The following is a 23,166-nucleotide window of genomic DNA, read 5'->3' on the forward strand; positions in this document are numbered from 1 at the left end:
AGAAATTTGTGGAGTGGTTGAAAAAACGAGTTTTAATGACTCCAACCTAAGTTGACTCCAACCCAACTTCCGACTTCAACTGTAAGTGAATTTACCCCAATACTTTTGATGTCCTAAAATGGGTGGACTATGTACAAAAAGTGCTGTAATTTGTAAACGGTTCACCCGATATGGATGAGAATACCCTCAAATTAAAGCTGATAGTCTGCACTTTAACCTTATAGTCATTGTTTGAGTTCAAATAATGTATTTTTAGTGTAGAGCCAAAATAAGAAAATTGCTTCACTGTCCCAATAATTATGGAGGGCACTGTATATGACATATGGATGAAAAGTTAGCGTAAGGTATTGACTAAAGCTTCTTCACGGGTCGGCTGTTGTAGCAACCAAACTGTACTAACTCAGGCTATAGTCTACATTGACAACAAAAAAAGTATTGTGTAACTGACAAGCCTGTATCTACAGTACATTGAGGTTAATTCAGAAATCTAATAAGTCAAGAAAACGCTTTTGACACCTTGTAGAGTCCATGCCCCAGCAAATTCAGTCAAAAACGGGGGACGACACCTTCAGAAGGGGGGACCTTCAGACGACTATTTTGAGGCCTGTGGGCATCCTAGAGCAAACCAACAACATGTACGTGTTCATGAGAGTCTCCCCTTTCCACAGAGTGGTGTCAAGTGTGTAGTCCAAACGGTTTCGGACGCTACAGACAGAAGTTGGCAGATCGGCTGTACTGACTTCAGACAAGTCCCAATTCGCTTGTGGGGGTCAAAGAGTAAACACCATCGTGTACGTGAGAATCTCATCGTTCCATAGAGGGGTCCTAATTTGTTTGGGCAAACCGTTTGGACACCAGACGATTTTGTGAGAAGACCAATTTTTGGGATGTCTTATGGTCTGACAAACACCACTCTAGTTCTGTCACCACCTTTCACCACAGATGCAGAAGTGCGACATCGGTGGATGCGGTGGATTGAGACGCACCCAATGCAGATATATCTAACTTAAACTGACAGATTTGTATGGGGATTTTTTATTATATGCTTTCTTGAGTTCTTAGATTAATTGTGACTATTTTGAGGAAGTGCAAAAAACTGGCTACAGAGTCTCAAGATGGGCAAACAGTACTATTGCCGCTTTTTTCTCATTTTTCAAGCAAAGGTATTTTAAGGGAGAATGCCAGCACACTCTTTCGGTTTGCCAAGCCAAACCGAAACATGCTGAAGGCTTAAGACAGACCTACAGTATGCTGCATGGTGGAAAGACAGAGAAAGAGGGGGATAGATAGGTGAGAGTGTGAAGCCCAACTGAAGGTAGAAAGTGGTGCATATGAGTGACGGGGGGGGGATTATGAAGACAAGGGGCCTTGTAGTGGGTTCACCTAACCCCCTCCCTCCCTCCTCTGCACACAGAAGCCATGGCGAGACAGAGGGGATTAGGGGTAAAATGATATATGCCATTTAGCAGACGCTTTTGAATGGTGATGGTTTTGCTGTACCTGCCCTCCACACCACCACCCTTCATCAGAGCCCAGGCTGACACACGGCACTCAGGACAAGGATTGTTATGCTAATTGAGTCCCAGGCTGATAAGGAAGGCCTCAGGTTTCACAGGAGCTTTTGTTTTCTAAACAGTGACGTGTCACGCTGAGGAGACATACTGGAGGAGAGCAGAGCGAGAGAATAAAGCCCTTTGAATGAGGGAGAGAGAGAGGGAGATAGGGGGAGAGCGAAAGAGAGCAAACTGCAGGTAACTAAAGCAACAAAGCGAAAAAGGTGGAAGGAGGTAGAGAGGGGTAGACAAGGAGGGAGAGAGGGAGGTGGGAGAGAGCGAGTGGGATAAAGTGAGATGGAGGGAGTGGTGCGGAGTGGATCTGGTCTAATTTATTTTCTGTTGGTAGTCTTATGGAGGTGTGCTGAGTGATGTAGTGACAAGCCATGAGGTGAGCCATGGGTGAAGAGCAAGAGAGAGAGAGACAGAGAGATGGAAAAGGAGAGAGGCATTTTTTCAGGCTTAGGCTCTCTTCCAGTCAGGTGGATCTGGGATTGTCCCTCTCTCTTTCTCTGCATTTCAGTGTACATAATATGTACATACAGTGCCTTCAGAAAGTATTCACACCCTTTGACTTCTTACACATTGTGATACAGCCTGAATCAAACATTTATTAAATTTATATTTTGTGTCACTGGCCTACACACAATAACCCATCATGTCAAAGTGGAATTATGTTTTTAGAAATGTTGACAAATTAATTAAAAATGAAAAACTGAAATGTCTTGAGTCAATAAGTATTCAACCCCTTTGTTATGGCAAGCGTAAATAAGTTCAGGAGTAAAAATGTGCTTAACACGTCACATAATAAGTTGCATGGACTCACTGTGTGCAATAAGTGTTTAACATGATTTCTGAATGACTACCTCATCTCTCTACCCCACACATACAATTATCTGTAAGGTCCCTCAGTCGAGCAGTGAATGTCAAACACAGATTCAACCACAAAGACCAGGGAGGTCGTCCTTCCTAACTCAGTCGCCGGAGAGGAAGGAAACCACTCAGGGATTTCACCATGAGGCCAATGGTGACTTTCAAATCAAATCAAATGTTATTTGTCTCATGCGCCGAATACAACAGGTGTAGACCTTACAGTGAAATGCTTACTTACAAGCCCTTAACCAACAATGCAGTTTTAAGAAAGAATCCCCCCCCCCCCCAAATAAGAAATAAAAGTAACAAATAATTAAAGAGCAGCAGTAAGATAACAATAGTAAAATAACAATAGCGAGGCTATATACAGGGGGTACCGGCACAGAGTCAATGTGCGGTTTAAACTCTGTAACTTTAAAACAGTTACAGAGTTGAATGGCTGTGATAGGAGAAAACAGAGGATGGATAAACATTGTAGTTACTCCACAATACTAACCTAGTTGACAGCGTAAGAAGGACATTTCAAAACATGCATCCTGTTTGCAATAAGGCACTAAAGTAAAACTGCAAAAACTTTGTCTCTGACGAGTACATGAAGAGGCAGGACGCAGACGCAGGAATTAACAAGGTCAAGGTTTACTTAACAATGAGAAAGATAAATAACAAAGAGAGTAAACGACACAAAGCTTAACAATCACACACAAAATCATACAGAACAGTCCAGGGCTAAATAGGGGTGGTGATGAGATGAGGTGCGCTGGAGGTGATTAGGGGGCATTGGGTTTCCATTCCGGTGTTGCCGAGGTGGTGCGCTCAGACCGGTGGCTCAGTAGACCGGCGAATCAGAGCGCTGGAGGGGAGCAACGGGAGGAGACGTGACAATGTCCTGAATACAAGGTATTATGTTTGGGGCAAATCCAACACAACACTGAGTACCACTCTTCATATTTTTAAGCATGGTGGTAACTGCATCATGTTATGGGTATGCTTGTCATTGGCAAGGACTAGGTATTTTTTGGGATTCAAATAAACGGAATAGAGATAAGCACAGGCAAAATCCTAGAGGAAAACCTGGTTCAGTCTGCTTTCCAGCAGACACTGGAAGACAAATTCACCTTTCAGCAGGACAATAACCTAAAACACAAGGCCAAATATACACTGGAGTTGCTTACCTAGATGACATTGAATGTTCCTGAGTGGACTAGTTACAGTTTTGACTTAAATCTGCTTGAAAATCTATAGCAATGGCTGTCTAGCAATGATCAACAACCAACTTGAAGAATTGTAAAAATAATAATGTGCAAATATTGTACAATCCATGTGTACAAAGCTCTTAGACACTTACCCAGAAAGAGTCACAGCTGTAATTGCTGCCAAAGGTGATTCAAATATGTATTGACTCAGGGGTGTGAATACTTATGTAAATTAGATATATGTATTTTTTTTAAACATTATGGGGTTTTGTGTGTAGATGGGTGAGATTTTTTTAAATATTTAATCAATTTTGAATTCAGGCTGTAACACAACAACATGTGTAATAAGTCAAGGGGTATGAATATTTTCTGAAGGCACTGTAATTCACATTAGCATTGACAGTCTTACTACACAGCTAAAATGTACCTTTAACTGTCACAGTAGCAACTAGTCAGTAGGCTAAGCATGCAAACTATTCAACTAGCTATGCAAGCAACTTTTCATGCATCTACCATATTACACTCTTGATTAATGCAACAAAACCATATTACACTCTTGAAAAATGCAACAATACACAAGCATGTGCAGACTTTAAATGTTTTATTTTCTCATCCATACACTCATTAATTTAGCTGCAAGACAATAACACAGCCAAAGTGGCACAATAGCTAATGTTAGCTAGCAACATTTGCTTAATCAATTGCCAGAAGATACCGACCCTACAGCCGTTACTCTTGTTTACACGGAGCTGCACTGAGGTCGGAATGCAATCATGGTTACATTAAGACACCGTGGAGTCATATGGGTCTTAAAACGTACCTCAATGCAGGGATGGGATATGCCACTGTACTCCAAATCCACACTGCTCCATCCAGAAGATTGAAATACTGATAGTTTTCTGGGAAAACTGCCCTTTTCGTCCTCATGCTAGCTATCAGTAGCCACAGCAGCCATTATGAAATGGCACATTGCATTGAACTACAAAGGAGCTGATTGGCAGACACGACCATTCCAAAATGGCTGGGGTGGCTACTGATAACTAGGGCAGTTATTTGTAAAAACAAGCATTATTTTTATCTTCAATGGAGCAGTGTGGATAAAGGTACAATTTGGAGTACAGTGGCATATCCCATCCCTGCATTGAGGTACGTTTTGTAACCATGTCTTAATGTAACTGTCACGCACTTTGAGAGACGGGTCGGACCAAGGTGCAGCGTGAAAAGCGTACATGTTTATTATATAGAATAAACATACAAAACCACGTGACGTGAAAGTCCTATGGGCTATACAACAACCAGCCTACACGGAACAAGATCCCACAAACAAGGACTGCAACCAGGCTACTTAAGTATGATCCCCAATCAGAGACAACGAGCGACAGCTGCCTCTGATTGGGAATCATACCCGGTCAAACATAGAAGTATAACAACTAGAATCTAAACATAGATATACAACAACCTAGAACTAAACATGCACGCCCTGACCAAACTAACTAGAGTTCTATAGGTCAGGGCGTGACAGTACCCCCCCCCCCCCCCCCCCCTCCCCCCCTCCCAAAGGTGCGGACTCCGGCTGCACAAACCTGACTTAACAGGGGAGGGTCCGGGTGGGCTTCCAGCCTCGGTGGCGGCTCCGGGCGTGACGTCTTCTCTTTTACTGCCTCCATGTTGCACCCCTGAACCGGTCTGGACCTCAATGCGGAGCTTCCCCTCTCAGTCCTCCCAAAATGCACCGATCCCTGTCTGGACCCTGGTGTGAGAGACCCCGAACCTGGAGAGGGGCTGACGTCTGGACCCGGAGTGGAGCCGCTGACCGGAGCTGAACCGGATCCCGGTGGAGCGGACTACTCTGGCTCCGGAGTGGAGCCGCTGACCGGAGCTGGACTAGGCACCGGTGGAGCGGACTACTCTGACTCCGGAGTGGAGTCGCTGACCCGAGCTGGACTGGGCACCGGTGGAGCAGACCGCTCTAGCTCCGGAGTGGAGCTGCTGACCGGAGCTGGACTGGGCACCGGTGGAACGGGCACGGGCCATGCCGGACTGGGAACACGCACCACTGGCTTGGTGCGAGGAGCAGGGACGGGCCATACTGGACTGGGAACACGCGCCACTGGCTTAGTGCGAGGAGCAGGGAGGGGCCGTACTGGACTGGGAACACGCACCACTGGCTTGGAGCAGGTACGGGCCGTACCGGACTGGGAACACGCACCACTAGCTTGGTGCGAGACACAGGCACAAGGTGTACCGGACTGGGAACTGTCGTTAGAGATCTCCGACTGTACCAGTCTTTTACTCTCCGCGCCCAGTCCTCCTCCAGTGAGGACTCCTCCTTGAGCCCCCCCGAGTGCAGTGGTTGGGGCTCTTCTCTCTCGATCCCCTTTAGCCCCCCCCCCCCCCCCCCCTATTTTCTTGGGGCTGCCTCTCGGGCTTCCTCCTCGGCCGGCGGTGTCACCGTTGCTCCTCTCCTACCCGGGCTTCCTCTGTCTGTTCCCAAGGACGGCAATCCAACCCAGCCTGGATCTCCTCCCATGTCCAAGATCCCTTACCATCCAGGATCTCCTCCCATGTCCAGGATATCTGCTCCTGGCCATGCTACTTGGTCCTCGTTTGGTGGGATCTTCTGTCACGCACGTTGAGAGACGGGTCGGACCAAGGTGCAGCGTGAAAAGCATACATGTTTATTATATAGAATATACATACAAAACAACGTGACATGAAAGTCCTATGGGCTATACAACAACCAGCCTACACGGAACAAGATCCCACAAACAAGGACTGCAACCAGGCTACTTAAGTATGATCCCCAATCAGAGACAACGAGCGACAGCTGCCTCTGATTGGGAATCATACCCGGCCAAACATAGAAGTATAACAACTAGAATCTAAACATAGATATACAACAACCTAGAACTAAACATGCACGCCCTGACCAAACTAACTAGAGTTCTATAGGTCAGGGCGTGACAGTAACGATGATTGCGTTCCGACCTCGCAATGTTCTGAGATTCCCTTTTAGCTACAGCATCAATTTCAGAGTAACCGGCTTTTACTGCAATCTCTGGTAAAACCTCAATAAAAAAATATAAGAAAAATGCCTAAACATTTCAGCTGTTAAAAAATATTGCTCTGCTATTACAATTTTTACTGTAGGAGTGTTGGGCTCAACGAGACAATTATGTTTACACTGCCCTGCTTGGAGGGAGCCCACTGGGCACAGACGTCAATTCAACGTCTATTCCACATTGGTTCAACGTGATTTCATTGAAATGACGTGGAAACAACGTTGATTCAACCAGTGTGTGCCCAGTGGGGGGCAACTGTCGGGTGAGCTTTCGAGACATGACATGTTTACATTACAGTAAAAGGTATTCTCATTATTATTTTTGATACTGCTCGACAATCTCTTTCAACTCTCGTCAAGATAAAAAGGGCCTCAGCCACTACTAAAGCTCTGCTACCAGACCCGAGCCTGATGGGCCCCGACATTATACATCGGGTTAGGGCCGGGTAGGGCCTGTTTTTTCATCAATAACTAGTGTATGGGTAAGGCTTGGGGGTCACTAAATTGATCATTAACATTTTGAAGCTGAGCCATTTGCTTTTGCTCTGCTGCGCAATACATATCATGGTGTCAGAAGTGCTTCAACCTCATCAAATATAAGACCAGAACATTGTCCGAGTCCACAGGAGAGATTATTTTACCAAAAATAATAATGTTACTTGAGAGTTTTGTCGGAATGACCAAAAGTAGCTAGTTTACAGCTAGCTGCTCTCTGTCCCGTCATTGAGCAGAACTGCAAGCAGAGGCGTTACAATGGATACTTACACAAGGAGAGCCATGCACATAGTGCATGCAGTGCAGGGAGCGAGTGACAGAAGAGCAGCTAATGGCTCTAGAAGCCAAAACAGCCAAATACTCAATTTAAACATGAATCAATTCTCAATTAAGGTACGGTTCTAGAAACATAAATCCCTCTACTTTCACATCACATCAAAATAATTTCACAAACGCAAAATACACACTTACTGTACACTTTTTTTACCGGTTTTAACAAAGTTGCAGCCGACAGTATTTTTCAGTGACAACACGTTTGTGGCGTCTGTCTTCCATTTACACACAGGTGTTTGGAGAAGCATATAGCTAATTAGCACAGGTAAACCACTCTGTCTTCCGTCTGTTTTCCGTAAACATGCGCTGTAACATGGAAATATGGCCATATGGGAACCCTAACCCTATAAAGGTGTGTTTAAATGTAATCTTTTTTAATTATTATTATTTCTCGCCGATATGAAAGATAAGGTCCTTATGCTTCCAAAACCGTACCGCAAGCGATGCGTGTTAATGTTCAGACCGAGCGTCGTGGCTCTTAACAAAACTCCCCACTAAAGAAGACGCCTTCATCCAATGACTCTTATGTGTAATGTCATGGATCTGAGAGTAATGATAAAGGCTATTGGTAGCTAGTACTAATGGTATTGGTAGTGGTTGTAGTAGACTGTAAAAAAAAATTGGAAACACTTATCTTCCTCTATCTTTTTTACTACAAAGCATAGAAACGCGCCATTTTCACATATGTTGATGTTGGGGTGGTGCTCGAGATGATGAATATGAAATATTCATGAAACACACCAATAATCCCACTGCCAATAGACTGCCGATAGGTACTTTTCACAGTGGGAGGCCGTTCCTTCTCTTGCTAGAACAAAAGTGATACTTGCTACGTGCCGACCCGGTAGCGACGAACCTATCGTTTCTATTTGAAGAATCGCAATGCTTGTCAGTGGACAACAACTTGACTTTGAGACAATCAGAGAGCACGAACCCTGACTTGGGGGAGCCAACAGGGAAAAAGAGGGCATTTTCTCCAAACATCCACAGATGACCCAGTCATACTTCATATGCAATGTAGGCTATGGGATGGTAGCTAGCTAAGTGCACAGACCCAATGCACACAACACTAAATACTTCCTCCAAGCTAGCTAACCACTGTAGCTAGTATTGACATTATAATTAAATCACAATGGATTAGCTTGTTTCCATGAAACAGCTGCCTGTGTTTGCTGCCGAGTTAGTGCAGTGTCCTTAGCTAGCTAGCTATGAATATGCTAAAGTTAGCTAGCTAGCTAAACATTTGTCAATGTGCTGGCACTGGTAGTATGGGATTATGGAGAGTGAATTAAATTGTTTCTTCGTCATCTTGCTAGGTAATTATAATTACTGTGGCCATCTGTCTAGTATCAACAAGGGCTTTCTACAAAATAGCAACATTAGCGCAGCTAGTTTGGAATGTAGACCATAAGCAACACACACGGACATGCATTGCCAAACAACGCTATTGCCACCTTCTGGTTTGGAGTATTTTAACAAGGCTGAGCGGCTGATGACTTCCAAGGTCTTTGCTGTGTGAACACAAAAGAGATTGACTGCCGACACTCTGTTCAGAGGTGCTAAATACTGTTGGCAGGCAAACATTTACATTACATTTACATTTACATCATTTAGCAGACGCTCTTATCCAGAGCGACTTACGTTTGACAATCCTATCGGAGTGTCTAAGCTTTTAGGCTTTTGGTAGCTAGTACTTCTGTTATTGGTAGTGGGAGTAGTAGACTGTTAGGGCTCAGACACAGAATTAGCGTTTGCTGGCTGACAGTACTTAGCACCTCTGAACGTCGTTTTACATGTAGAATTGTGTGAAAATGTTTGGCAGTCAGACGTCTACAGCGGGTGGTCTCTAAAACACGGCGCGCTGAACAATTGGCAGACAAACGCTAGATCCACATTCAGTGCGATGTGTGCGAACCTTAAGGCTATTGGTAGTTAGTACTAATGGTATTGGTAGTCAAGGTCAAAGCTAAAGGGTCAGAGTTTTATTCCACCTCTCTAGCCACTGGGAGCCCTCTGTCCTCTAACCCATATCTTTCCCCCTCTTCTTTTATTAGATTATTCCTTTATGCCCTTTTCTCCTCTTTTTGAAGTCTTGCCACTCTTGTTAAACGCAGGCCCCAGTGTGAGAGAGGGGGCTGGAGGGGGATCGAGGAGGAGGGGTGTGGGTGTGTAGAGGTCGACATTTGGGCCAGCGCAGTTCTATCCATTCAAGGTGGCAGCTAGGACGGGGGCTGTGCGTGGCTTTGGATTATTGACCCCTCCATTTTTTGTAAAATAAAAAAAATAAGGGGCAGGGTTGCGAGAGTCCAGCTGGTGGTGTGAATGGCTGTCCAAGGTGACTGGATCCCAATAAAGAGGCGGTCAGCCTGGCCGGGGGCCTCCTTCCCAGCCCAGACACAGCCTTTATAGGCTGGCTTACGAGCCTGGGCCTCTATTAAACCCTGTCCAGCCTGCGCTGAGGAATTTAGGGCCAGGAAACAAGAGAAAAACAGGGGGGTTCGGGATGGGCACGGGGGAGGTGAATTGGGGTGACTGAAGGTGAAAGTTCAAAGGCATGTTAGAGGGGATTGGTTTGGGGGCTTGGTCGGTGAATGTGGCTAAATGTATGGGTATATGAGCTTTTTTTACCATTTATAAATGTGTGTGTGTATATCTATGCAAATGTATGCTGATGTGTTTTGTGTGTGAAGTCAGGGTAAACACAGTGCATTTGAAGCTATATTTAGTAGCTAGATGGTGCATAGACCTGAAATGTTCAGTGGTGAAAAAGGTGAATAGAAATAGAGTTTTTCCAGACATGGACAAAGGTTTCCCTCATCTGGGCTCCATCAGTGTCGCGTTGTCTCTTTGTGCGAAAATGTTTGTCAGTGTGTGTGTGTGTGTGTATATTACGTTGTTTATTTTGCTGGTAGCAGTTGAATGACTTTGCCTGTGGCACAGCAAATGGTGTTATATTGTGTTCCATTTTCCCCCTGCGAGACAGAAGGGAGGGACAGAGGGAGACAGCAGAGTCTCATAAACACCTTCAGTCTGTTTGTTCAAATGTGGCTAGAGGTATACAAGCATGTCGGGTTGGGCAGGCATTCAAATAAAAAAGACACCCACACACCATTTAGCAGTCAGTTAGAGGTATGCTCCACCCCCACTACCCAGTAGTGGAGACGCCAATCAAATCTAATCTGCCAATCAGCATTTTATCAGTGTAGCCATCTGGCCATCAGCTAATTGTGTCTCTTTCCCTCTTTTGTCAATCAGTGCTGCCCCCCTGGTAGAGCTGAAGGGTTAGTGGGGGGTTGGGCTTTTTTATTTTATTTTATTTTTTTGTCATTTAGCAGACGCTCTTATCCAGAGCCATTTACAGGAGCAATTAGGATTAAGTGCCTTGCTCAAGGGCACATCAACAGATTTTTCACCTAGTCGGCTCGGGGATTAGAACCAGCGACCTTTCGGTTACTGGCACAAGGCTCTTACCCACTAAGCTACCTGCCGCCCTGGCTTGTATTGTACCTTCAAAGATATTTGTGGGCTTCAGAAAGAAAGAAATGTGTTCATGTTCATCCTCTGACATGCAGTGTACCTATTAGCTGCAATACGGAAATGTGCAGTAAGATAACGTCTGTCTTTTTTGTCCCCCTTCTTTCTTTCTTTCTTTCTTTCTTTCTTTCTTTCTTTCTTTCTTTCTTTCTTTCTTTCTTTCTTTCTTTCTTTCTTTCTTTCTTTCTTTCTTTCTTCTCTCTCTCTCTCTCTCTCTCTCTCTCTCTGCTCTTTCTCTCTCTGAGCAGCAGTGGAGACCCAGAGCACCAGCTCTGAGGAGATGGTGCCCAGTTCACCCTCTCCGCCCCCTCCTCCCCGCATCTACAAGCCCTGTTTCGTGTGCCAGGACAAGTCCTCTGGCTACCACTACGGGGTCAGCTCCTGTGAGGGTTGCAAGGTGAGACACATCAAAACAGAGAGACACAATATACCCAGTCATAAGTGCCTTCAGAAAGTATTAATAGTATTCATACCCCTCCACATTTTGATGTGTTACAGTCTGAATACAAAATTGTTTTTTTTCCCCCTCAACCATCTTCACACACTACCCCATAATGACAAAGTTAAAACATGTTTTTAGAAATGTTTGCAAATTTATTGAAAATGAAATGCAGAAATGTCTAATTTACATAAGTATTCACACCCCTTTGCTATGACACTCCAAATTGAGCTCAGGTGCATCCAATTTCCTTTGATCATCCTTGAGATGTCGCGACAACTTGATTGGAGCCCACCTGTGGCCAATTTAATTGTTTGGACATGATTTAGAAAGAAACACACCTGTCTATATAAGGTCCCACAGTTGACAGTGCATGTCAGAGAAGCAGACGAACAGGAGTGCCGTTGGCGAGATGAGGAAGAGCTAGCTGAGGTTGCAGGGGAATGGGTTCAAGAAGATGGCGGACAAGGGAAAAAGGAAGAAACTGGGACATATTATGAATAAATATGGAGTGAGGGATGGTACAAACCTTCTGGAAGACTTGGTGAAGGAGAAGATGGCGGACAAGGGAAACAGAAGAAAAGTGAAATATGTCCTGAGTGAATATGTAATGGAGGACTGCACAGAACTTCTGGAAGAACTAGAGAAGGAAATTGAACATGACAAGAGTGAGGGTGAATCAATTGTGGTGGCAGGTTTAGTGATGACAGCCGAGAATGAGTTGTGTAGAGGGAAGTGGGGTGATAAGGAAGGTTGGCGAATCTGGTCCAGTGGGAGTGAGATTGATGGAGAGAGTGGATCCTTGCAGTTTGGCTGAAGAGTGGAAGACAGTGATAAGGGAAAATGGAACAAAAAGGGCTAAAGTTGTTAATGAGTATAGGTTTTTGGTTGGAGTAAGGTTCACTAACAATTATGCTTTTTTGGGAGATCCGTTTGAAGTATCAAGGATGGTAAGGGATGCATTGGGAAAGGTGAAGTCGATCAGAGTGACCAGAAGTGGTTTTGTTTTGATTTCTTGTGTATCGAAAGAGCGGAAGGAAAAAACATTAAGGATCAACAAACTATCGACTTATGAAGTGGAGAGTTTTTATTTTTGTAGCAGAGCACCATTAAAAGGTGTCATCTCTGGCGTCACGTTGGATGTGGAGGCCTCGTGGTTTACGAGGAGCATACCAGGAGTAGTTGGAGCACGCTGGCTAAACCGTGTAGTGGATGGGGAAAAAGAAGAAAGCCTGTCGGTATTATTGATGTTTGACGAAGAGCATCTCCCTTCACATGTGAAGATGGGATATGTTAGATATGCAGTGAGAGCTTTTGTGTCGAAGCTGTTGTTTTGGCAGAATTGCAAAAGGTATGGACATGTATCAAGTGTGTGCCGAAGGAATGTTGTTGAAGAATCTGAGGGTGTACGATGTTGTAATTGTGATGCAACCACGTTCCCAATTCCCCGGAGTGCCCGGTTAGGGTAAAGGAGTACGAAGTGGCAAGGGTCAGATCTATACAGCAGGTCTCCTACACAGAGGCACGTGAAATAGTTGAAGGAGCGAGGGGAGATGAAGATATGGCGGTGGATGCTCCGCAGACTGTGGAGATTCAGAGTGTTGTTCAACAGTTGAGGGAAACTGATATGCTGATTGTGGAGTGTATGGTGTTTATCATGGATGTGATTAAAGCATTTCACCAATCTAGGCATATGGGAGAGTGGCCAGACAGATGTCATTCTTGAGAAAAAGGTACATGACAGCACGCCTGGCGTTAGCAAAAAGGCAACTAAAAGACTCTGAAGAGCATAAGGCAAAAGATTCTGTGGTCAGATGAGACCAAAATGGAACTCTTTGTCCTGAATACAAAGTGCTATGTCTGGAGAAAACCAGGCTCATCACCCGTCTAACACCATCCCTACCGTGAAGCACGGTGGCGGCAGCATCATGCTATGGGGATGCTTTTCAGCGGCAAGGACTGGGAGACCGGTAAGGATGGAAGGAACAATGAATGGAGTCAAATACATGCAAATTCTTGATGAGAACCTGCTTCAGAGTGCAAACGACCTTAGACTGGGGTGAAGATTTACATTCCAACAAGACAATGACCCAAAGATGTGCAAAGCTGATACAGACATACCCAAGACGACTCAAAGCTGTAATCACCTCTAACGGTGCTTCTACAAAGCATTGACTCAGTGGTGTAAATAGTTGTGTAAGTGAGATATTTCTGTATTTCATTTTCAATAAATTTGCTAAAATTTCTAAAACATGTTTTCACTTTGTCATTTAGGGTTATTGTGTGTAGAGATGGGTGAGGGGAAAAATCTATGTAATCCATTTTGAATTCCGGGTGTAACACAACAAAATGTGGAATAAGTCAAGGGGTATGAATGAAAGGATGTATAACACAAGCAAATACATGACATATACAGAAAATGCATACACAAACAAACAAGCCAGAAAGTCAGACCGGGGCAAACAGACAGTCTTCCATATTTGTTTCCATGCAGTTTTATCCCTATTCCGAGAGGTTCCACGATGTAAAGACGCCTGTGCTGCCCTCTGGTGGAATCTTTATCTAAGAATAAGGGCATGGGCTGAAATAACCTCCTGTGGCTATGGAGTGAGACATATTCCATCTATGCTCCAGACATATGGCCTTGTGACCATTAAGAATGTTTTAATGCCTGATTTCTCTCTCTTTTACTCTCTCTTGGTCTGTCGGTTTCTCTCTGTCTCTCCCTCCCTCGGTCTCTCTCTCTCTCTCTCTCTCTCTCTCTCTCTCTCTCTCTCTCTCTCTCTCTCTCAGGGATTCTTCCGGCGCAGTATTCAAAAGAACATGGTGTATACCTGCCACCGAGACAAGAACTGTCAGATCAACAAGGTGACCCGTAACCGCTGTCAGTACTGCCGGCTGCAGAAGTGCTTTGAGGTCGGCATGTCCAAAGAAGGTGAGTGCCATTTTTGTCCAGTTTGCCTGCTGGGTATGTTGTGCTCAAATGTAAAGGTGTGAGGAGATCAGAGACTGTTTGAATACAGAGAGGTTGTGAGAGTGATTGGGTGGCAAATCATTTGTAAAGGGATCTCACTACAGTTTATGTCTGTAAGTGTGTGTATTGGGATAGCTATGGATTACACTGAAATCACAATATGGCCCCTCTATAAGTGGAAATTCTGAGAGGAAGGAACGAGTGGTAAGGGGTGAGTGGGAAGGGGTGAAGCATGAGGGATGTGTTTCTCTGTCATTCGTCAACGAAAGACAACAACAAACACCACCAATCCACCACTTTCCCTTACTCTCTCACTTATCCTCGCTCCCTCTTTTTCTCCACCATGCAGCGGTGCGTAACGACAGGAACAAGAAGAAGAAAGATGTGAAGGAGGAGGTGGTATTGCTGGAGAGCTACGAGCTCAGTGGAGAACTGGAGGAGCTAGTCAACAAAGTCAGCAAGGCCCACAAAGACACCTTTCCCTCACTCGTCCAGCTGGGCAAATACACGACAGTAAGTCAAACACACACACACACACATACACACACATACACACACACACACCTCAGCCCTCTCTCTCCTGTTCCAGAACTCCAGTTCAGACCACCGTGTACAGTTGGACCTGGGGCTGTGGGATAAGTTCAGTGAACTCTCCACCAAGTGCATCATCAAGATAGTGGAGTTTGCCAAGCGCCTGCCAGGCTTCACCACCCTCACAATTGCTGACCAGATCACTCTCCTCAAATCAGCCTGTCTGGACATACTGGTACCTAAACACCTCTCTCCCTCCACCTACACTCTGTCTGTACTCCTCTCTGCCTCACTGCTCTCTCCCTCCACCTTCACTCTTCTCTCCCTCACTACAACCTATCTACTCATCTCTCTCCCTCACAATGCTCTATCCATACTCCTCTTTCCCTTAACACACTATCCACATGTCACTGTCCTCAATCCTTTGTCACTCCCTACACTTTACAATCCCCCTCTTCCTCACCCTCCCTTTTCATCATCCTTGTTGTCATTATTCCCCTAACCTCTCCATCCTCTCCTCTCCTCCCCTCCTCTCAGATGCTGAGGATCTGCACTCGCTACACTCCGGAGCAGGACACAATGACCTTCTCCGACGGGCTGACCCTGAACCGGACCCAGATGCACAACGCAGGCTTCGGCCCTCTCACAGAACTGGTGTTTGCCTTCGCTGGCCAGCTGCTGCCTCTGGAGATGGACGACACAGAGACCGGCCTGCTCAGCGCCATCTGCCTGATCTGCGGAGGTACTGCTGTTAGTGTGTGTGTGTGTGTGTCTGTGTACACGCACAGGTGTGTCTCAATCAGGGCTCTAAAGTGCAACCATTTTGGTGGCATATGCTCCTAACCATTTTGCTGTGAGACCTGGAATTTTTATTTGGGAGAACCGATGCATCTAGATAATTGTTGTAAGGATTAGGCTTCGCTCTACCGTTGTTTCTGAGTGCCCTAGAGAAAAAAGCGAGCGCATATTCGTTAGCATCATGGTTGTACCATTACTACAGCGAAAACAGCTTGTTTCTTCGCATTTTACATTCATTTGTTTACACTTTGTTCAGCCCTGTTACCTCATTAGCTAGCTAGCTGGCTAGCTAACAACCTGGTAACTTTACTAATAGGCTATATCCGAACATTTGTGGGCACAGAAATAAAGTTACATGGATAGCTTCTTCAGGAGATCAGTGATCATAGCAATGAATGAATGACTAATCTCTTGCATGTTGCCACTCACAAACAATGTTCTAAAAGAGACAGTGTACAATTTCACTTTTACACAATTTAGAAACCTAATATTCTACAAACAACTTTGTAATTTCAATGACAGGTATTTGTATCAACATTTTAGCGTTTTATAATACACATTTATTTACAGGGTTACATATTAGTTTCTAGAGAACAATATCAGAAGTAGCTAGAACACAGTACATACAGGCCAAATATAGGCTATATCTCAATCGGTGCTCCTAAATGTTATGTTGTGCTCCAAACTTTTATAAGTTGGGAGCACCAGTGCTACCAATTACTAATTTGAATTTAGAGCCCTGGCTCAATATACTAAGTACAATACACTTAGCAGACTCTTGCCTCTTCTCTTTGTGTTCCTGTCTTTTCTTTCCTTCTCCCTGACCCTATGTCATTGGCTGCTAACTCTTTCATACCCATCATTGGCTCTCCCCCTTCCTGACCCTGTGTGATTGGCTCTCTCCCTCAGACCGTATGGACCTGGAGGAGCCCCAGAAGGTGGACAAGCTACAGGAGCCCCTCCTGGAGGCCCTGAAGATCTACGCCCGCCGCAGACGCCCCAACAAGCCCCACATGTTCCCCCGCATGCTGATGAAGGTCACTGACCTCAGGGGCATCAGCACCAAGGGTCAGTACAGATAAGGATGTAGTACACAGGACAGAGATATGGCACAGCCTAGATCTCTATTCATAACACAGTTATACTAACACAATACTGACACATAGATTAATATGCATGTATGGTAGAGCCTCAGACTCCTACATTCAATCAGTATTGATAGAGGCATAGCGCCCAAAATAATTAACTATTAATAACTGATTGTAAGTCACTCCAGATAAGTCTGCTAAATGGCTAAACTGTCAATGTGAATGTAAACTCATGTTTATGCGTGGATCTCTCTGGGTACTCTAGGTGCTGAGAGAGCCATCACTCTGAAGATGGAGATCCCAGGCCCCATGCCTCCTCTGATCAGGGAGATGTTGGAGAACCCTGAGGCCTTTGAGGACAGCAGCGACTCTGGGGACAGCGCCTCCGCCCCCCCTGCCATCCAGGCCATCAAGAAAGAGAGGGAGGAGGAAAAGAGCCTGGAGGAGGAAGATGAGGATGAGGAGGACGAGTGGGGGGACGAGGAAAGGGAGAGAGGGGCGGACAGCGATGGGGAGCCCTGGGGGGAGGCTGCAGCGGCAGAAGCAGGGTCCCAGAAAGGGGCGACTGGGAGATCCCAGTAAGAGAGACATAGTGATGCACTCTGACCCATTCACGTAACCTCCTGCTCCACCACCCTCAGACAGACCAACACACCCTGTCCTATCACACCAAGTCATCTCCCTACATGAGCAGCCCATCCTATAACAAGGGTCTACTCCAAGACCTAGCACTCACCTCTGCTGTTACACCTGTTAAACTACCCCCCACCCATCTCTCCAAGCACACGCACACATACATTTACACATATACACATATACACATACATACTGTATACCCATAAGAATTCCTCCTTTGCTCTAGATAGACAGTGAAGTAAAGGCTCTATGTAGTGAACCTACTCTGACACTCCAGGGTGAAACTGGCCCTCTCTACAGGAACAGGTGGAACATGTAGTTAGGGAAAAAAGAGGAGAGAGAGAAAAACTAAATCTCACATACTTGGGACAAGGGCCACGAGAGATCACTTTGCCAACCATAAGACTGACCGACCCAATGTTACTTTACAATGCTGTCTCCACACAAAGAGAAACACAGGAGATGCTAAACTGAGTGGCAGCAGCTTGGAGTGGTGGACTATATGAAATGCACTCACCCACTTTCCTTAAGGGCTACTCTGAGTGCAAGAGCAATGATGAAAACGACAACTGCAACAACCAAACTCTTAACGTGAAAACCATTCGCCACAAATGCCTTTGAGAATTGTATTTTTCTTTTCTTTTCATTGACATTTCTTTTCATAAATGTTTTTCTATTGTATGATTTTCCCCAAAAAAAACATTCATATTTGATCATATATTCATTTGTATTACTATGCATTTTTCTCTGTTATTGTTGTCTCGTTTGTGCTTCAGTCATGCTCATGTTTGACGAGCAATCTCAAACTAGCGATAGATTTTCAGTTTGTAAGTTGGCAACTCAACTCACAAACTGGCAACTCTCTTCTGATCGTTACATCAGCTGTGCTTCACTCATTGGGACAGAGCTTACTATAGATCTCTGCTCGATGAGACAAACAAAAACAACAAGGATTTGACCAATGGACTACGGCACATTGTAAGCTATAGTTGTGAGCTACACATATACTTAATAAACACACAAACACACAAACACACTCCTTTAACATCTATAAATGTGTGCAGGGTCAATTTTATGCAATTTAATGCCAATGCTTTGACTCAGGGTGACTCTAGAGATGGACCGAATCTCACCAGTGTGAATGTTCAAGAAAATCACAACAAGGAAGTGTGGGGTAGCATCGACGGTCCGCCACTCTCCCTGTTCTCTTCATCAACAAGCCATTCAACAGGGATCTGAATGTGAAAGAGAACTCTTTTAGTTCTCGTTGGAGAACCTCCTTTGTTCTCAATGAAATGCCTGGCAGTCTACCATGGGGATCAGATATCTGGGTGGGCAGAATCCAGAACATAGCTGAGTATCTGTGATTTTGAAAGTAGGTGTCTGCTCCCAGCCATAGCCGCGGGAAGTAGGGGTGCTGAGGGTGCTGCCCCACCCCCAAACATCTTCCCAAGACATGGCTCAGGTGGTGTGTTGATAATAGTACAGCATAATAAGCCATAATGAGCAGTGTTATGAGTCAGAATACATGGACTGGATCACTAACACAGGACCAGTTTAGTCTTAGGTCCATTCATTCAATAGAACAACTCATGTATAAGTCATAGTTACACATATCATTGATGTCAATGAAGTCTCACCCTCATACAGTGATGATCTCGTAGATGAATAAGCAATATTGGAATTATATGCAAAGCCATGAATCAGGAAATGAATGTGTCTGGGGTATGTAGATGTATTTGTGTGTCGGTGTGTGTGTGCACGCACGTGTGTCTCTCTTTGTGTGTTTCTCGCTACTTGTATAGCGTAATTGAGTGTTTTATGCTCGTTCTACCATAGAATAAATGAGATAGTATTTTGGAAACTGTCTACATACATAAACTGGGTTCTAGGCGTTTTAGTCCATAGTGCTGTCCAAGAACATGCACAGAGCCATATGGTTGACTTCATTACTACAGTCATATAGAAAATTCTTCAATCATAAAGTTAATCTACGCAAACCCAGGGTTTTGTAAAAAATAAATAACAGTTTTTCTTACTCATGTTATTTCACTTTTATGCTTTACACATGAAATAGAAATTTAGATACATTTGTCCTTTTAGAATGACTGCATTTAATTATCAAAAAGTCCACAAGTGAAATATTCCACCCAGTTCCTCTATAAACTTTCCTTCCTGCTCCAAGCATTACTGTACAAGATCTTACTTTAATAAAGGAGCAGGGTTTTATGCTCATGATATCTCAAACTCCAAATCTACAGTGTATTCAGATTGCATACCGTCGGCACCATGCCGTTGGTCTCTTAGCCATGTCCAACAGGCACAGCAGTGGACTTGTAAAAGCCTGTGGTTGTAAAGCATTAACATGGACCTCAGGCTGAGTAAGACTTCCAGTGTAAGGAATGGATTTGGAGTTAATCCCCAGTGTACATTGAGACCATTAGTTATTCTGAGAGAGTGATTTACACCTTCACGTCAGCAGCCACTGCACAGGCCTACCTCTTACTCAGTACTCAGCCAAGCCCTCTTGGAGTAGGGGGAGAATTTGCCTATACAGTCACACCCTGATGCATAAACCTCAACCCTCACTGCAGCGCAGTTCACATAGCCACTCTAGTGCGATATCTGATATCACTTGTTTAAAACAAAAGCCATATTTACTGTGTGTATGCTATTTATGTATGTGTGTGGCCTCAGAATGCTACAGAGGACTCTGTCACTAGCTAGATTTCCATCCAATTGGCAACAGATTTCCATGTGAATGTTCTAAAATCAGCATAAAAACGATATGCGCATTTTCCCACCAGAGATGTGTTCCCATCAAATTGACTTGTTGCAGTCTGTGTGTGATGACATAGTGCACATAAAAATAACTTGCGCAGTTAAATTCCCATGTACTGAATAAAAAATTAAAGGTAAATGGGTTTCCATCGCATTTTCAACTCTACTGATAGTTTTGTAACAGTACATCACCTGCTCTCTAGCCAACAGCTCGCAGATAAAGTGTGGGTATAGGCTACCTACATGATGAGTGCGAGATTGTTTTTATTTGTCAAATGGCAGCCAAGCATCGATCATCATGTCACCAGAATAAGACCATCAATATTTATTGGAAAGGAGCATCAAGCTCATCAGCGTGCACTTTCACCACCCTGTGAAGTTTACCATAATTTATTTCATCTAGCCTAATACACTGCATGCTCTACTGAGTCGTAGTGGGATGAACACACAATATAATCGCCTGACTCCAAGTTAACTTCGATATGATAGTTAATATATCAATATTAAACGCTTTTTCTCTCATCATTCATTTTACCAACACAAAACGATCCTACCTTGTATAGCATATTTTGTTTTGTCAACATTTGGAAAGTTTACCGATAAATGTGCTGTTTCCATCAGGCCTGTCTGACATGTACTTACTCGCATAAAAAGGTTGCAATGGAAACCTGGTTTCTGTCTCACAATATTAGTTACATTACAATATATGTGATACCATGGTCATACCCCTAAATTATATATGAAATCAGGTTCATTTGACTCCTGAGGGGTTTCTTGGAATAGCAGTAATAAATAAAGGTATGATTTAAGTATTTGTTAATTGTTTCCTTGTTATATAGTCAATGTTTTGTTTGAAGATAAGCAGATGTAGCAAAGAGCCATGGTGCTTGTGCATTTAGCAAGCACAACCAATATAGAAAGGGATGTAGATGTGTGAATCTGCATTTTCCTAGCTATATTTGAAGAAAATAGGGCATATATTTTGGACAAAAACTTTTCAAAGACAGCTGAAATACAGTAGTGATTATTTGATGGCAATGATAACTGAAAATAGATTGACCAAAGAAAAAACAATTACACCAGTGTTATCATTCAGGAATAATTTCAATTAGGCACATTATTTGAAATGTGTGTGCTATTGTCTGAGTTTGTATTTTTGTTCCATTTTACAGCTTGGAGTATTATTGATAAGCTCTATCTTTTTAATGCTTGAGGATTGTTGGGTATTTTATGAGATAACGAATTGCTTTTGAGAATGTACTATACTTGTCTTAATTTTCATTTTTTTCTTATTTGTTGGTGTTCATAGCCATAATATAACTTTAATTTTTCATTTTAATCTGTAAAAACATTATGCTTTTTAAAAACTCTCTAAATTCAGGGATTTCAAAATCTGTCTATGATTTGTATTTCTGTTTGTGTAAAAACATGAAATCCCCAGTTTGTGTTTGTATGCTCTTGTGAGATAGAATATACTGGTAGTTTGTGTTTGTATGCTCTTGTGAGATAGAATATACTGGTAGTTTGTATTTGTATGCTCTTGTGAGATAGAATATACTGGTAGTTTGTGTTTGTATGCTCTTGTGAGATAGAATATACTGGTAGTTTGTGTTTCTGTTGTTTCATGTCGGCTGTCCATTATCAAAGTTTCTCAAAACAACGCTTTGTGTAGCCTGTCTTTGTTGTCCCTTAAAACATGTTTTATTGTCATTAAGGTGGTTGTCTTTTCTTGTACGTTTGGATGTTGTTGTTTATATTTTGATATTATAAAGAAACGTATCTTTTATATGTGTGTGTTCATTTGTATTACATGTGCACTGTATCATCATGTCAGATGCATACCTGGTCAAAACACATGGACACTGGGGGGGCGATGTAGTTCTGCCATAGCAAGGTGAATCCACTGCTACTCTATTGGGAATTAATGGGGGGTTAAATCACCACCCATTTCACACTATCGAGTCAAGGTGAGCCGAGCTGTACTGCGCTGGCCTGGTTACATATCCACCACAGTTGCTGGAACCTTGCTGGAAAGGACAATGTTGAAAGAAAATATCTGAGCCAGCACAGTACTGTATAGGTCAGAAAGATACTGTAGTGTGTAAAGGTTATTATGATATGATCAAACCAAGTCATTGGGTTGAATTGGCCATGCAATTGTGGACATACTAATATTACCCATTTTTGTATTAATCAGTGCTAAATTAGATGAATTTATCAGTGGCTTGCGGTTTCGCCTGGCCCATTGACTACTTTAAAGGTAAAATATAAAATAAATGTAAGTGAAAAATTACCAAATGTGTCCTATAATGGCAATATACTGTAGACAGCAGAGACCAGAGTTGAATGTGCAACACTTATTTTTTATTACATGGGCTCGAACCGGGTGGCCTAAAGGGTTCTTCGGCTGTCCCCATAGGAGAAACCTTTTTGGTTCCAGGTAGAACCCTGTTTTGCTCGCTTGGATGCTTTCTCCAGTAAGATCGTTTCAGCAGAGGAAGAGGCGAAGCGAGAGGTCTCACACTCGCAAAAATATGTCCAGAATAAGGCCAATGTGTTTCTATGGCCATAATATGCAGACCTAAGCTTGTCGCCTGCCCTCCCGCCTTTGGGACAACGACTCCCATTGTTAGGGCGGAGACATTAGCAACTCGTCATTATATACAGATCTCTGGTTTCAGCCTTTTGCGAATTGGAAAGTAAAGTTGGTAGGTGCACAGTGCACTGTTCCATTAGCAGTGAGTGGGTAAAATCACTGGAGAAGCAAAGACAGAAAAAGAAAGTCATATTACAACCTATGTGTTGTGTTGATTGTTGTTTGCTGTATAACCTGTTAGTTAATATGCCATGCCACCGTGATATATAGGCCTAGGCCGA

The 23,166-nt window shown here is 43.7% G+C and overlaps 1 protein-coding gene across 2 annotated transcripts in view; it reads left to right on the forward strand.

The window, feature by feature from the left end:
* Positions 1-20,418, forward strand: part of LOC311133467 (retinoic acid receptor gamma-like) — an 80,371-nt gene extending 59,953 nt beyond the window's left edge. For both annotated transcript variants that reach the window (XM_084166946.1, XM_084166945.1), the window contains exons 3-9: positions 11,291-11,439; positions 14,275-14,416; positions 14,805-14,968; positions 15,045-15,221; positions 15,524-15,728; positions 16,694-16,852; positions 17,138-20,418. In XM_084166946.1, the coding sequence (XP_084023072.1) occupies positions 11,291-11,439; positions 14,275-14,416; positions 14,805-14,968; positions 15,045-15,221; positions 15,524-15,728; positions 16,694-16,852; positions 17,138-17,454 (1,313 nt within the window). In that variant the 3' untranslated portion in view covers positions 17,455-20,418. The remainder of the gene's footprint in view (positions 1-11,290; positions 11,440-14,274; positions 14,417-14,804; positions 14,969-15,044; positions 15,222-15,523; positions 15,729-16,693; positions 16,853-17,137) is intronic.
* Positions 20,419-23,166: the final 2,748 nt, after the last annotated feature.

Source organism: Coregonus lavaretus (genome assembly GCF_964263955.1).
Source record: "Coregonus lavaretus genome assembly, chromosome: 8".
Classification (NCBI taxonomy): Eukaryota; Metazoa; Chordata; class Actinopteri; order Salmoniformes; family Salmonidae; genus Coregonus; species Coregonus lavaretus.